We start from the raw sequence: 14381 nt of genomic DNA on the forward strand, positions 1-14381 counted from the left end.
TTTCAGATAATAAATCCATTTCGTCAGATGGGGAGTTTCTTCACAGATTCACAGTGAAACATGGTTTTTCACACAGTTTGAGTTCTTTTTTTTCCCATTTGTTTTTATGTTTGTGGTATTTACTCAGAATGAGAATGATGTTAATTTAAAGTCATGTATCTGTGTTCAGATTAGTTTTATAGACCATGATATCTTGAACTGTAAATTGTTGAACAGTTTAATAGTACGATATACGATAAACAGTATATAATATACGATAAACAGTATATAATATACGATAAACAGTATATAAGATACGATAAACAGTATATAATGTACGATAAACCGTATATAATATACAATAAACAGTATATAAGATACGATAAACAGTATATAAGATATAAACAGTATATAATATACGATAAACAGTATATAAGATATGATAAACAGTATATAATATACGATAAACAGTATATAAGATACGATAAACAGTATATAATGTACGATAAACCGTATATAATGTACGATAAACAGTATATAATATACGATAAACAGTATATAAGATACGATAAACAGTATATAATATACGATAAACAGTATATAAGATACGATAAACAGTATATAATGTACGATAAACCGTATATAATATACGATAAACAGTATATAAGATATGATAAACAGTATATAAGATACGATAAACAGTATATAATGTACTATAAACCGTATATAATATACGATAAACAGTATATAAGATACGATTAACAGTATATAATGTACGATAAACAGTATATAATATACGATAAACAGTATATAATGTACTATAAACCGTATATAATATACGATAAACAGTATATAAGATACAATAAACAGTATATAATATATGATAAACAGTATATAAGATACGATAAACAGTATATAATGTACGATAAACCGTATATAATGTACGATAAACAGTATATAAGATACGATAAACAGTATATAATATACGATAAACAGTATATAAGATACAATAAACAGTATATAATGTACGATAAACCATATATAATATACGATAAACAGTATATAAGATACGATTAACAGTATATAATGTACGATAAACAGTATATAATATACGATAAACAGTATATAATGTACTATAAACCGTATATAATATACGATAAACAGTATATAAGATACAATAAACAGTATATAATATACGATAAACAGTATATAAGATACGATAAACAGTATATAATGTACGATAAACCATATATAATATACGATAAACAGTATATAATATATGATAAACAGTATATAAGATACAATAAACAGTATATAATGTACGATAAACCATATATAATATACGATAAACAGTATATAAGATATGATAAACAGTATATAAGATACGATAAACAGTATATAAGATACGATAAACAGTATATAATGTACGATAAACCGTATATAATATATATGATGTAGATGATGAATGATAGTGTAGTTGAATCTGTAATGTAGGTGACATTAATAAACTGTGTTCCTACCTGAGCCTTTGTCACTCCAACTAGAGTATTTCTGTATTCTTATGTTTTGAAATGCATATATGACAGAAACTAAGTAACTAAGTAACTAACTAACTAACTAAATAAGTAACCAAGTAACTAACTAAGTAAGTAACTAACTAAATAAGTAACCAAGTAAATAACTAAGTAACTAACTAAATAACTTAGTAACTAACTAAATTACTAAGTAAGTAACTAACTAATTATGCAACTAACTAAATAACTAAGTAACTAAATAACTAAGTAACTAACTAAGTAACTGAACAATAACTAAGTAACTAACTAAATAGCTAAGTAAGTAACTAAGTAACTAACTAAACTAAGAAACTAACTAAGTAAATAACTAAGTAACTAAGTAGCTAACTAAGTAACTGGCTAAATAACTAAGTAACTAACTAAATAACTAAGTAAATAAGTAACTAACTAAGTAACTAAATAAATAAATAACTACATAACTAAGTAACTAAATAAATAAACAAGTAACTAAATAATTAAATAAATAAGTAACTAACTAACCAACTAAATAACTAACTACGTAATAGTAACAAGTATTGTATCTTTATTTTACTGTAAATATTGTCAGTGTATTCCATCCTGAAATGTGTGTATGCTTCTGTTTATATTTCGTCTATAAAAAAAACCAAAACCACACACACACACGCACGCACGCACACACACACACGGAGCACAGTCGTGTTTCCGGGGACCCTTTTCACAGTTGCACTCTCCTATCCTGGCAGGAACCTAAAACCGTAGAATTCTAAATGTAACCGCGGACCGTAAATCCATCCCATCAGTGTTTTGTCCGTGTGGACACATCATTAGAGTATTTGTAAGTCTACACTCGTGTGTTTGTGAGTGTGTGTTTGTGTGTGTGTGTGTGTGTTTCTTGGGGACATTGGAGCGGCTCCTTCCAGGACATTGTCCGACAAATGCGGCGCAGCCTTCTCTGCCCAGTCGGCCACAGCCTGGAACCCGCGGATTTACAATCGCCTCTTCACGCATCTTTGGGCCTAGGGGCTCCCGCTGTCGTCCTTCGGAACATCGTGTGAACATGAGGTGAGTCCAAACGGCTTCTTTCCCGCAGAGGACCGGGCCCAACGGAACCGCAGCACCGGGGCTCCGGTCTGGGCTGAAAATCTGCTGCAAGATGGCGGCGACGGTGGAGGATTCAAAGGTGAAAGCCAGGCTAAGCTAAGCAGGCTAAGCTAAGCAGGCTAAGCTAAGCAGGCTAAGCTAAGCAGGCTAAGCTAAGCAGCTAGCATCAACAACAACAGCCCCCCAGCAGCCCCAGGCCTCCAGTCCGACACCAGGGCTGCTTTTACTGGACCTAGACCCGGGTTAGTGTGCAGGTTAGTGCGGGTTGGTGTCGGATAGAAGCCCATCCCCCCAGATTAGCTCCGAACACAAATGCGATGATACGACACTGAGCTGTTCAGCGACAACAACAACAACAACAACAACTACAGGAGCTGCAGGCGGTAGTCTGGACCCAGACTTTAGTCTGGTCCCAGAGTTTAGTCTGGTCCCAGGGTTTAATCTGGTCCCGGAGGTTAGTCTGATCCCTGGATTTACTCTGGTCCCTGGGTTTAGTCTGTTCCCGGGGGTTAGTCTGTTCCCGGGGGTTAGTCTGTTCCCGGGGGTTAGTCTGTTCCCGGGGGTTAGTCTGGTCTCTGGATTTAGTCTGGTCCCTGGATTTAGTCTGCACCCAGGTGTTAGCCTGGTCCCGGGGTTTAGTCTGATCGCGGGGGTTAGTCTGATCCCGGGGGGTTAGTCTGCTCCTTGGGTTTAGTCTGGTCCAGGGTATTAGTCTGGTTCCTGGGTATTATTCTTCTCCCAGGTGTTAGTCTGGTCCAGGGTATTAGTCTGGTCCCTGGGTATTGGTCTTCTCCCAGGTATTAGTCTGGTCCCTGGGTATTAGTCTTCTCCCAGGTATTAGTCTTCTCCCAGGTATTAGTCTGGTCCCTGGTTACTAGTCTTCTCCCAGGTATTAGTCCGGTCCCTGGGTATTAGTCTTCTCCCAGGTATTAGTCTGGTCCCGTGGCAGAGGCCACAGAGTTCAGCAGACACCGGGGCTAATTCTCTGCTTTTTTTTAAATTGTTTTTATTCCAGTTTGTTTTTCATTGAACAGAACAAACAGTGTCTTTAAAACTGGACGCACATTAAAACCCAGATGAACCGCAGACTTTAGTCCAGGAGGTGGACGTCAGACTGACAGTGGACAGCTGTCCTTTTAAAGCCCCACTGCTCCTTTTGGACCACTTCCCACATATATTTACATCTAGATTGAACATTAAGTGATTTATCACCATTTATTCTCATTTTATCCTTTGTGTTTTCCATTTTTTCAGAGTAAATCCAGTATTTTCTATATGTAATTCTCTGATCCTGTAGATCAGTTCTGTCAAACTTATTTCAGTTCAGTTCCACATTCAGACTAATCTGATCTGAAGTGGGCTGGACCAATAAAATAAAATAAATAATAGGATAAGAACTGATGAATAATGTCAACTCCAAAGTTTTCTCCATGTTTTTGAGTGAAAAAAGTAAAATTCCATTACGAAAATGTTTACACTTATGAACCGTACTTGAACATAACATGAACAAATATGAACAACCTGAAAATTCTGAAGAAAAAAAGTGCAGTGTTTACAATATTACGCCTCAGTTGGTCATTTACACATGTGCATTATAACTTACAGATTCAGTAACAGGCAGAATATTGGTACAATTCCACAGACTTCTCTTTAGACATTTCAGGTTGTTCATATTTGTTCAGGTTATTCATATTTTTTACAAAAAGGATAGTCTGTAAATGTAACTTTTTTTTTTTCCTTAATTTTACTTTTTTATACTAAAAGAAAGAGGAAAATTTGCTGTTTTCATTATTTCTAGGTTATTATGATAGTATTTTACTTGTCTGACCCACTTTAGATCGAATTGACCTAAAATTACTTGAACATCCTTGATTGTTCATATCTTCAGTGTATTTTTGCATTTCATAAATTTGTCCCAGGGGCCAGATTGGACCCTTTGGTGGGCTGGTTTTGGCCCCCAGGACGCATGTTTGACACCTGTGCTGTAGATGTTCATTCCAGCGCAGATTCCAGTTGATGGTTCTTCTATCAGAAACAGATCCAACTGAATAAACAGGGTCAGTTTCAGTCCAGTCTGTCCTGAACTGGACACAAACCCAGTGTGTCCATCCACTGGCGCTGATCCAACTGCATGGGTTTGACTGGACAATCAATGGAGGAGATGACGGTGTTTCCACTGGTGTCGGTGTCAGGGCCTCTCTAATAGGGCTGTGTATCAGCAAGAATCTGGAGATACAACACAAATCACAATACTAGGATCATGATATGATATATCACGATTAGGGATGTAACGATTACCAGTATAACGATAAACGGTGGTAAAATCACAGACGGTTAGTCTTACTGTTTAAATTCTAATTCTCATGATAACTCTGTTTGATTACCGCACTTTTAGGGGAAAAAAACACCTATAAAGATCTGCTTTTATGTCAAATATTTGAGTATAGTTTTAATTTATTACAGTTTTAATTTTCCATACCTAATATTTGGAACCAATATTCACTTTTAAAGTCTGTGAAAAGGTTCGTTAAACATCTGTGTGTTATTTATGCAATAAATTAGATACATTTATCAAATCAGATTTTATATATTTTGTGTGTTTTCTGTCCTTTTGTGTTTTTATAGTAGGTTAAAGTGAAAAAATAATAGACAGATGAAATAGATGAAGTGCTGAAAAAACAGATCCAAACATGGGTATAGTAAACATTTGTTTCTATAGTATATAAAGGCCAAATCAGAAGGACTCAAAAACAGACAGAACAGACTCAGACCACTAAGGGTTAATATTGGAACGTTTCTGACACAGAAGGGACAGTGGGACTGTTATTTTATTTTATTTTTCAAAATACATCTTGGTTAAATTCTTTCAGTGTGTGTATCAGTACTCTTTGAACATTTTCAGCACAATTTCAACAATACCACGATAACAATGATAACTGTGATAATTTTGGTCACAATAACTGTGATCTGAAATTTTCATATGGTTCCATCCCTAATCACGATATATTATGATACTGTTAAAAAGACATTTTGTTTGTTTCTTTTTAAGATTATTTCCTGGAAGAATTGAATTCCATCATAAATCTGCACAAATCCTAAACACATTTGTATTTGATCCCAACAGGATCTAATGTTCTATCACCAAATGTTCCAACTGTGTTCAAACTGAAATTGTGTTTTCCAGACATTCCAGTTTCAGATCCTGTTCAAATGTTCAGATTCTATTAGTTCACAGCTAACATCAGAACAGGATTTGAGTTCAATCCCAACAAAGGAACCAACATTATTGAATAAAAGAGTGTGAAATAAGAAATGAAATATAAACAAAAACAAAAAAAAACCCTGAAATGAACCTCCACAATATCTGCATTTGAGTAAATACCTAAGAATATCCTTACAGTACTTTTGAATATTGATACAGTATTGTGAAATGAAATATCGTGATATATCGCAGAACTGATATTTTCTTAAAGCCCTAATGTTTACTTTGAGGTTTTCACAGCAGCTGGGTGAGTTTGTGGTGACCCTGGTCCATGGACAGTCTGGTCCTGGTTCTGGTTCTGTCACCCTGGTCCATGGACAGTCTTGTCCTGGTTCTGGGCCAGAACATGGATCGTCTGGTCCTGGTTCTGGGTCAGGAACATGGACAGTCTTGTCCTGGTTCTGGGCCAGAACATGGATCGTCTGGTCCTGGTTCTGGGTCAGGAACATGGACAGTCTGGTCCTGGTTCTGTGACCCTGGTTCACAGACAGTCTGGTCCTGGTGCTGGTTCCGGGTCTGGTCCATGGACAGTCTGGTCCTGGGTCTGGGTCTGGTCCATGGACAGTCTGGTCCTGGTTCTGGGTCTGGTCCATGGACAGTCTGGTCCTGGTCCTGGGTGTGGTCCTGGTCCTGGTCCATGGACAGTCTGGTCCTAGTCCTGGGTCTGGGTCTGGTCCATGGACAGTCTGGTCCTGGGTCTGGGTCTGGTCCATGGACAGTCTGGTCCTGGTTCTGGGTCTGTTCCTGGTCCTGGGTGTGGTCCTGGTCCTCAGTTGTGTAAGCCTGTAGACGTTAAACCCACATGTCCCAGACTCAGACTGGAGGAGTCTCCAGCTGAACCGTCGACCGCTGCCGTCGCTTGGACTGTTTGTTTTTTTATCGGCCAGTCAATCAGGATGATCCAGGATATTTTGGGTTTATTTGTGACTTTGGGAAAGTGCCTCCTCAGTTCTGGAACCGCAGAATGTTGTGGTCTGAAAACGTCCCCCCTGGGTTCCGGCCGCTGCTGTGCTGTTGACGCTCTGACCTTGGTGTGGCGCAGCGGTCCAACCGTCAGTCTGACACACACAAGGAAACGCAGCCTACGCATTTAGAACCTGGAGAAGAAGAAATGACAGAGACCCGAAGAAAGGCTCCTGGGTTCTGATGGACCGGGTAATGAGAGGACTGTGTATCAGCAAGAATCTGGAGATATGATACGAATCACAATACGATATATCACAATACTGTTAAAAAGGCCATTTTTTAAAGATTATTTCCTGGAAGAATTGAATTCCACCAGAAATCTGCACAAATACTAAACACATTTTTATTTGATCACAACAGGATAAAATGTTCTATCACAAAATGTTTGTAATTCTCCTCGTTTCCAAAGGAACTCCATCTGCCTCTCAGACAGTGAAAAGTGCTTTTAGAATGATTCAAAGAACCAGTATTTAATGAAACAGTGTTAAATAATAATAAGATAGAAACATTAAAGAAAAACAAAAATGAACCTCCACAATATCTGTATTTGAATAAATACCTACAAATATCAATATGGTACTTTTTAATATCGGTACAGTATTTTGAAATGAAATATGGTGATATATTACAGAACTGGTATTTTCTTACAGCCCTAGTCAGAACCAGTAAAACAGTATCAGAGTGGGTTTTGTCCATTTCATTCACACTGTCCACTTTTCTGTCACCTCCTCATTTGTGTCTGTGTTTCTGATTTATTTTTGGACGATACTATGTGAGCAGACTTTAAAGTGGTCAGGATGAGGTGGGTTTAAGAACCGCGGTGTGTCTGTTCTAATACGAGCTAGAACCATGTCACAGGTTCCATCCTCAGTGTGTGTTCAAGAAAGACAGAGCAGGACAGGAGTCCAACAGGACGCTCCATGTCCCATGGGTTCCACGTTTGGTCATTTAGTCCAAATCTGTCCTTTATGTGTTTTCTGTCCTTGGAAATGATGTTCCACACATTTGTTCTGGAGAACAGACGGATCCATGTTCTGTTACAGTGCGGACAGTGTCCTTCTGGGTCTGTTCATGGGTCTGTGGTTCTGAGTCTGTGGGTTCATGGGTCTGTGGTTCTGGGTTTGTGGGTTCTGGGTCTGTGGTTCATGGGTCTGTTCATGGGTCTGTGGGTTCTGGGTCTGTGGTTCATGGGTCTGTGAGTTCATGGGTCTGTGAGTTCATGGGTCTGTGGGTTCATGGGTCTGTGGTTCTGGGTCTGTGGTTCATGGGTCTGTTCATGGGTCTGTGGGTTCTGGGTCTGTGGTTCATGGGTCTGTGAGTTCATGGGTCTGTGAGTTCATGGGTCTGTGGGTTCATGGGTCTGTGGTTCTGGGTCTGTGGTTCTGGGTCTGTGGGTCCATGGGTCTGTGGTTCATGGGTCTGTGGTTCTGGGTCTTTTCATGGGTCTGTGGTTTTGGGTCTGTGGGTTCATGGGTCTGTGGTTCTGAGTCTGTGGGTTCATGGGTCTGTGGTTCTGGGTCTTTGGGTTCATGGGTCTGTGGGTTCATGGGTCTGTTCATGGGTCTGTGGTTCTGGGTCTGTGGTTCTGGGTCTGTGGGTCCATGGGTCTGTGGTTTATGGGTCTGTGGTTCTGGGTCTTTTCATGGGTCTGTGGTTTTGGGTCTGTGGGTTCATGGGTCTGTGGTTCTGAGTCTGTTCATGGGTCTGTGGTTCTGAGTCTGTGGGTTCATGGGTCTGTGGTTCTGGGTCTTTGGGTTCATGGGTCTGTGGGTTCATGGGTCTGTGGTTCATGGGTCTGTGGTTCTGGGTCTTTTCATGGGTCTGTGGTTTTGGGTCTGTGGGTTCATGGGTCTGTGGTTCTGAGTCTGTTCATGGGTCTGTGGTTCTGAGTCTGTGGGTTCATGGGTCTGTGGTTCTGGGTCTTTGGGTTCATGGGTCTGTGGGTTCATGGGTCTGTTCATGGGTCTGTGGTTCTGGGTCTGTGGTTCTGGGTCTGTGGGTCCATGGGTCTGTGGTTTATGGGTCTGTGGTTCTGGGTCTTTTCATGGGTCTGTGGTTTTGGGTCTGTGGGTTCATGGGTCTGTGGTTCTGAGTCTGTTCATGGGTCTGTGGTTCTGAGTCTGTGGGTTCATGGGTCTGTGGTTCTGGGTCTTTGGGTTCATGGGTCTGTGGGTTCATGGGTCTGTTCATGGGTCTGTGGTTCTGGGTCTGTGGTTCTGGGTCTGTTCATAGGTGTGTGGTTCTGTGTTGTTGCAGGTGGTCCGTGTGTCCAAACATGCTCTAAGTGGGTCTGTGGTCTGTGATCAGCTGTGGTCCGTTTGCACTGAACCAGGATGTCCAGCAGCTCCGGCTACCCCCCCCCCAGCCAGGGGAGCTTCAGCACCGAGCAGAGCCGCTACCCCCCCCACTCTGTCCAGTACACCTTCAGTGGAGCACGACACCAACAGGTACTGAGAACCCCAACCTGGTTCTGGGGTTCAGGGTTCAGGGGACAGGGGGTCTGGGTTCAGGGGACAGACATGGAACATATAGATGTCCTACAAATACAAACTGGAAATACACACACACACACACACACACACACACACACACACACACACACACACACACACACACACATATTACATTTATTTATTTTATTTTTTTATTGTTATTATTTTTATTTATTTATTCATTTATTTATTTATTTTTATCTCTTTTATTTATTTTTTTAATTTTTGTATTTTTATGTATTATTATTATTATTATTATTATTATTTTTATTATTTTTATTTTTTAATTACAACTATTGAAGAGTTTTTCAGTCTGTGAAAAGTCAGGATGTCTGTCCCAGTGCTGGTCCCAGTGCGGACCTGTGTCCCAGTGCTGGTCCCAGTGCTGGTCCCAGTGCGGACCTGTGTCCCAGTGCTGGTCCCAGTGCTGGTCCCAGTGCTGGTCCCAGTGCGGACCTGTGTCCCAGTGCTGGTCCCAGTGCGGACCTGTGTCCCAGTGCTGGTCCCAGTGCGGACCTGTGTCCCAGTGCTGGTCCCACAGATGGACCACAACCTGTGTTGCTGTGGTTTGTGGTGGAACACATGCTGTGAGTGAAGGTTGGATCGTGCTTGTCACGTCCTTCCTAGAAGTTTCCTTTCGTGGAATCTGTGCTCAGTGGACTTCTGGGCACTTGAACTGTTTGCTTAAATCTGGGACAAAATGGGAGTTTGTAAATATTTCCTGTAAGTGCGTTTGTTTGAGGTCAGACTGATACCAGCCTTTGGATCGATCCTGTGGGACTGAACAGGCCTGAATGAGGACAGCAGTTCACTGGGACACAGTCCACACACCAGGGTCTGAACTGGGACCCAGTCCACACACCGGGGTCTGAACTGGGACCCAGTCCACACACCGGGGTCTGAACTGGGACCCAGTCCACACACCGGGGTCTGAACTCCCAACAGTTGTGCTTTTCACAGTTCTTTTCTGATTCTCAGATTGAATTTGTTGATAAATTCACACTGTTTCTAATTTGAACAGATGCATTTTTATAGAACTGAAGGGAAACGTGGACAGACTTGTGTGGTCTGTGTTGTTCTGCTCTTCGTCTGTACAGAACAAAACAGACATCAAACTCAGTAAAAGTCTGTTCAAAAGCAGACGTCACTCTAAACTAGTAACAGATAAAACACCATCAGTAAGTTCACAGGTACCGAATGTACAGGGTTCTTTAAAAGCACAACCTGGTTCCTTCACTTAGACCGCCTCCATCCACATTTGTCTTTCCATTGTCTTAAATGGACTTTGTCTCCTGAACCTGTTCCGTCTTCATCAGGACTTCACCGTCCCAGACTATCGGACCCACATGCAGGATCCACAGGGTCGACGGAGGCCGTCTCTACTGTCAGAGTTCCACCCAGGAACCGAAAGGTAGGAGAACTGCAGTCAGATGGATGTGAGTCCCATCCTGGTCCTGGCTGTGGATCTGTCTATTTGCTGGTGTCCCAGTGCCAGTTGTGGGGCTGTCTATGTGCTGGATGTGTGTGGTGTCTAGGACCTGGTTGTGTGTCAGTCTATGTGCTGGATGTGTGTTGTCCAGGTGGTCTGTGTTGTCCAGGTGGTCTGTGTTGTCCAGGTGGTCTGGTTCATCTGCTCCTGTCCTTGTGTCCTCATCTTCAGACCTCCAGAGCGTCGCCATGGTTACGAACAGTCCTTCCACTCGGTCTCTGCTCAGCAGGACCACGAGGCTCTGGAGCCCAAACGGCCTCGGATGGAGTCCATGGTCGACGCCCACATGGCGCGCGGGGCGTCGGCCTCCGGGAGCGTGGTCCTGCCCATGCCCCACAGTGTCCAGGACAGTCTGAGGGCCACCGTAGAGGTCAAAAAGGTCAGCCCCGCCCCTTTCACTCTGACTTTACTGAAGCGTCTTCTAATGTCAATGTGTTTGTCCTTCCATGTCCATCTACACGTCAAAGCCTGTCCCCCACCTGTCCTCCACCTGTTCTATAACAGACTAGACCCTCTAGCAGACCCTGGTCTAGCAGACCCAGTCCTCATCCCTACACCACTGGTCTCTGACATCTCCGTCTGTCTCTCATTGTCTCCCAGGAGTCTCAGTTCTCGGTCAAAGTGGAGACCCCGTCCCCCGGGGGCCCCGGTGTCCACATGGGCGAGGACCAGGACACGTCCCCGTCCAAACTGTCCAAGGAGGAGCTGATCCAGAGCATGGACCGGGTGGACCGGGAGATCGCCAAAGTGGAGCAGCAGATCTTCAAACTGAAGAAGAAGCAGGTGTGTGGGCGGGAGGTGTAAGGGGGAAGAGGGCGTCTGAGGACCTGTTGTAAAGGTGACAGTGAGTCCCATCCCTCCTCTTCCTCCTCCTCTTCTACCTCTCTTCATCTCTCTTCTGTCTTTCTTCTATGTATTCGTTCTCTCTTTCTTTCTTCTATCTTTTTCTTTTATCTCTTCTTTCTCTCTTCTCTCTCTTTCCGTCTCATTACAGTGGAATGTCAGCTGAGCTCAGCTCTGTGGGTTTTCAGGTGTCCTTTTTATTTGTGTATTTATTTGTGTGTTTTATTTCAGGACTTAATCTCCTTCTCCCTGTTGTGACTTGGAGTGTTGCATAACCTTGACCTTGTTAACATTTTCCCGTCAAACCTTCCCCAGTGGAGTTTTTCTGCAGCGTCACTGTCGTGGGTTAAACATGAACCTGCAGACTCCAGTTCTTCTGTAGAATAATGAGGGTTCATGCAGACAGGATGTCTTCCACATTCTTCTCTATTTCTGTGTGCAGGCAGTGAAAAGGTTTTGTGTTTCTGTTGTTTCTTAGCAACAACTGGAGGAGGAAGCAGCGAAGCCGGTAGAGCCGGAGAAGCCAGTGACCCCTCCCCCTGTGGAGCACAAGCACCGCAGCATCGTCCAGATCATCTACGACGAGAACAGGGTGAGTGTGAAGCCACAAACGGCCTGTGGGGGGGTTCAGGTGGCACTGGGGGTACTGTCGCAGGTTTGTCCAGTTGGTTTGAAAGGTTTGTTGGAGCACAAACGTCAGGGTTTTCAGAGGAGCAGGTCCTGTTGAACAGTGGAATGGTCGAACGCAGGGGTGTCAAACGTGTCCCGGGGCCCAAATGTGTCCCTCCAAAGGTTCCAGTCTGACCCCTGGGATGAATTTACAAAGTGTATAAATTCCACAGTCCAGGCTGTGGAACTCATTTTAGTGTCGGTTCCACATCCAGACCAATCTGATCTACAGTCAAATAATAACAGCAGAAGAACCCACACAGAAGAATGACTGCAGATTTTCAAATGTTTGTCTTTGTTTTAGTGCAAAAAAATCACATTAAATTATAAAAAATATTTCCATTTCCAAACTCTCCTGTACCAATAAAATGTGACTAACCTGAACAAATGTGTCCAACCTGAAATGTCTGTATTAAATTCAGTCCAGTTTGAACTCTTTTCTTCCTGTTCCTCAGTGTTTAGTGTCTTTGGAGATCTGATCCAGAATGCACATGGACTAATGAGAAGTGGAGGAAGAAGACTGAGAAAATTACACTGATTTTACTGAAGAAATCTCATTTTTTTCAGGTTATTCACATCTTTTTTGTTTGGATAGTTTATAAAAGTCAGTATTTTCATAATTTAATGGTGTTTTTTTGCACTAAAAGAGAGAAAACAATTTGGAGTTGTCGTTATTGTGCTATTATTTTATTGGTCCGGCCCACTGGAGATTAAATGGCGCTCAATGCGGCCCCTGAAAGAAAATGAGTTTAAGAGCCGTGGTCTAACGTCTGGAACAACTGGGTTTAACTTCTGAAGGTTTTCCATTTTTCAATAAAGAAAATTCGATTAGACAGAACTTTATTGATCCCTCAGGTAATAAACCCTTTTATACCTGACGTCCACATGTGGAGCCATAGTTGGACTGACGTTCTAAAGGGTTCTGAATGTACGGTAGTCCAAACCACATGGGTTCAGTCTGTACAGACCTTCAGACAGATGATGAACTAAAGGATCATGTTAGTTGTAGAATGTGGACTGATCTGGGATCTGATAAAGTGAACCTCCTCAGACCCACACATGGGTTTACTGTCCACGGTTAGGGACAAGAGGGTCACAGATTTAGACAAAAAACAGACAAATAACAACTGTGCACTGTAAAGGACATTCCACCAAAAATATAGAAAATGCATCTGAAAAAACTTTTTTTTTTAAAAGTTCACAATGCATTTCAACTTTAGCCTAATTTTAATAATAAAATCAACCAAAAAAACCCAAAAAATTTAGACACTTTTTATCATAATTCACGCATGAAAGAGTTAAGGTTCCAGTGTTAGTACAACACTGAATGTACACACATAAGAAATATTATAAGAAAATAGTAATAACTATAGTAGTGAAAAAACAGGCAATTACACATTAGAAAGTAATAGTACAAATAAATGATAAAGTAATAATAATAATAATAATAAGTAATTAATAAAACAATATGTTTTATATGTAGTTTAATCAGTGACAGACACTTCTTAATTGAAGCTGCGTTTTAGCTGTTTTAGTGGTGAATTCTGTAAATAATCTATATTATAAAAGCCAAGTGGTGTGTGTGTGTGTGTGTGTGTCTGTCCGTCCGTCCGTACACAGCTGACTGTTCCAGTTCTTCATCCTTCTGTATTTTTCCTCAGCAAACAGACTAGTGTAAACAGCAAATTGATCAGACCAATATTTAGTCAGATATCAGTCCTTTTTAATCCAATCTCCTTCTGATCCTGTTTCTATGTCCAGAACACTTTGGCGGTGACTATTGGACAAATGTGGTACAACATGAACAAATACACAACAGAATAAAAACCACCACATCTAGGACCTGTGGATCCAAACGGGTCAACACACTAGTATTTTTATATATAATATATTAATATATTATTACACATATATTTGACATATTTGTTTATGTGTGAAACTCTGTAGTCAGATCTCTCCAGTTCATAGACAGAGCCAGTGTGTGCATTTGAATCAGCTGATGGATGTGTTTGTCAGTGAAATGAGCGGCTCTGTCTACAACTAGA

The 14381-nt window shown here is 41.5% G+C and overlaps 1 protein-coding gene across 1 annotated transcript in view; it reads left to right on the forward strand.

The window, feature by feature from the left end:
- Window positions 1–2416: 2416 nt before the first annotated feature.
- LOC115432676 (nuclear receptor corepressor 1-like) overlaps window positions 2417–14381 on the forward strand; it is a gene marked incomplete at its 3' end in the record, with an annotated part of 49908 nt that continues 37943 nt past the window's right edge. The window contains 6 exon segments of the mRNA XM_030153582.1: window positions 2417–2576; window positions 9100–9290; window positions 10652–10746; window positions 10996–11203; window positions 11425–11607; window positions 12146–12259. Of these exon segments, the coding sequence (XP_030009442.1) occupies window positions 9177–9290; window positions 10652–10746; window positions 10996–11203; window positions 11425–11607; window positions 12146–12259 (714 nt within the window).

This window comes from Sphaeramia orbicularis, chromosome 14 (genome assembly GCF_902148855.1).
Source record: "Sphaeramia orbicularis chromosome 14, fSphaOr1.1, whole genome shotgun sequence".
Taxonomy (NCBI): Eukaryota; Metazoa; Chordata; class Actinopteri; order Kurtiformes; family Apogonidae; genus Sphaeramia; species Sphaeramia orbicularis.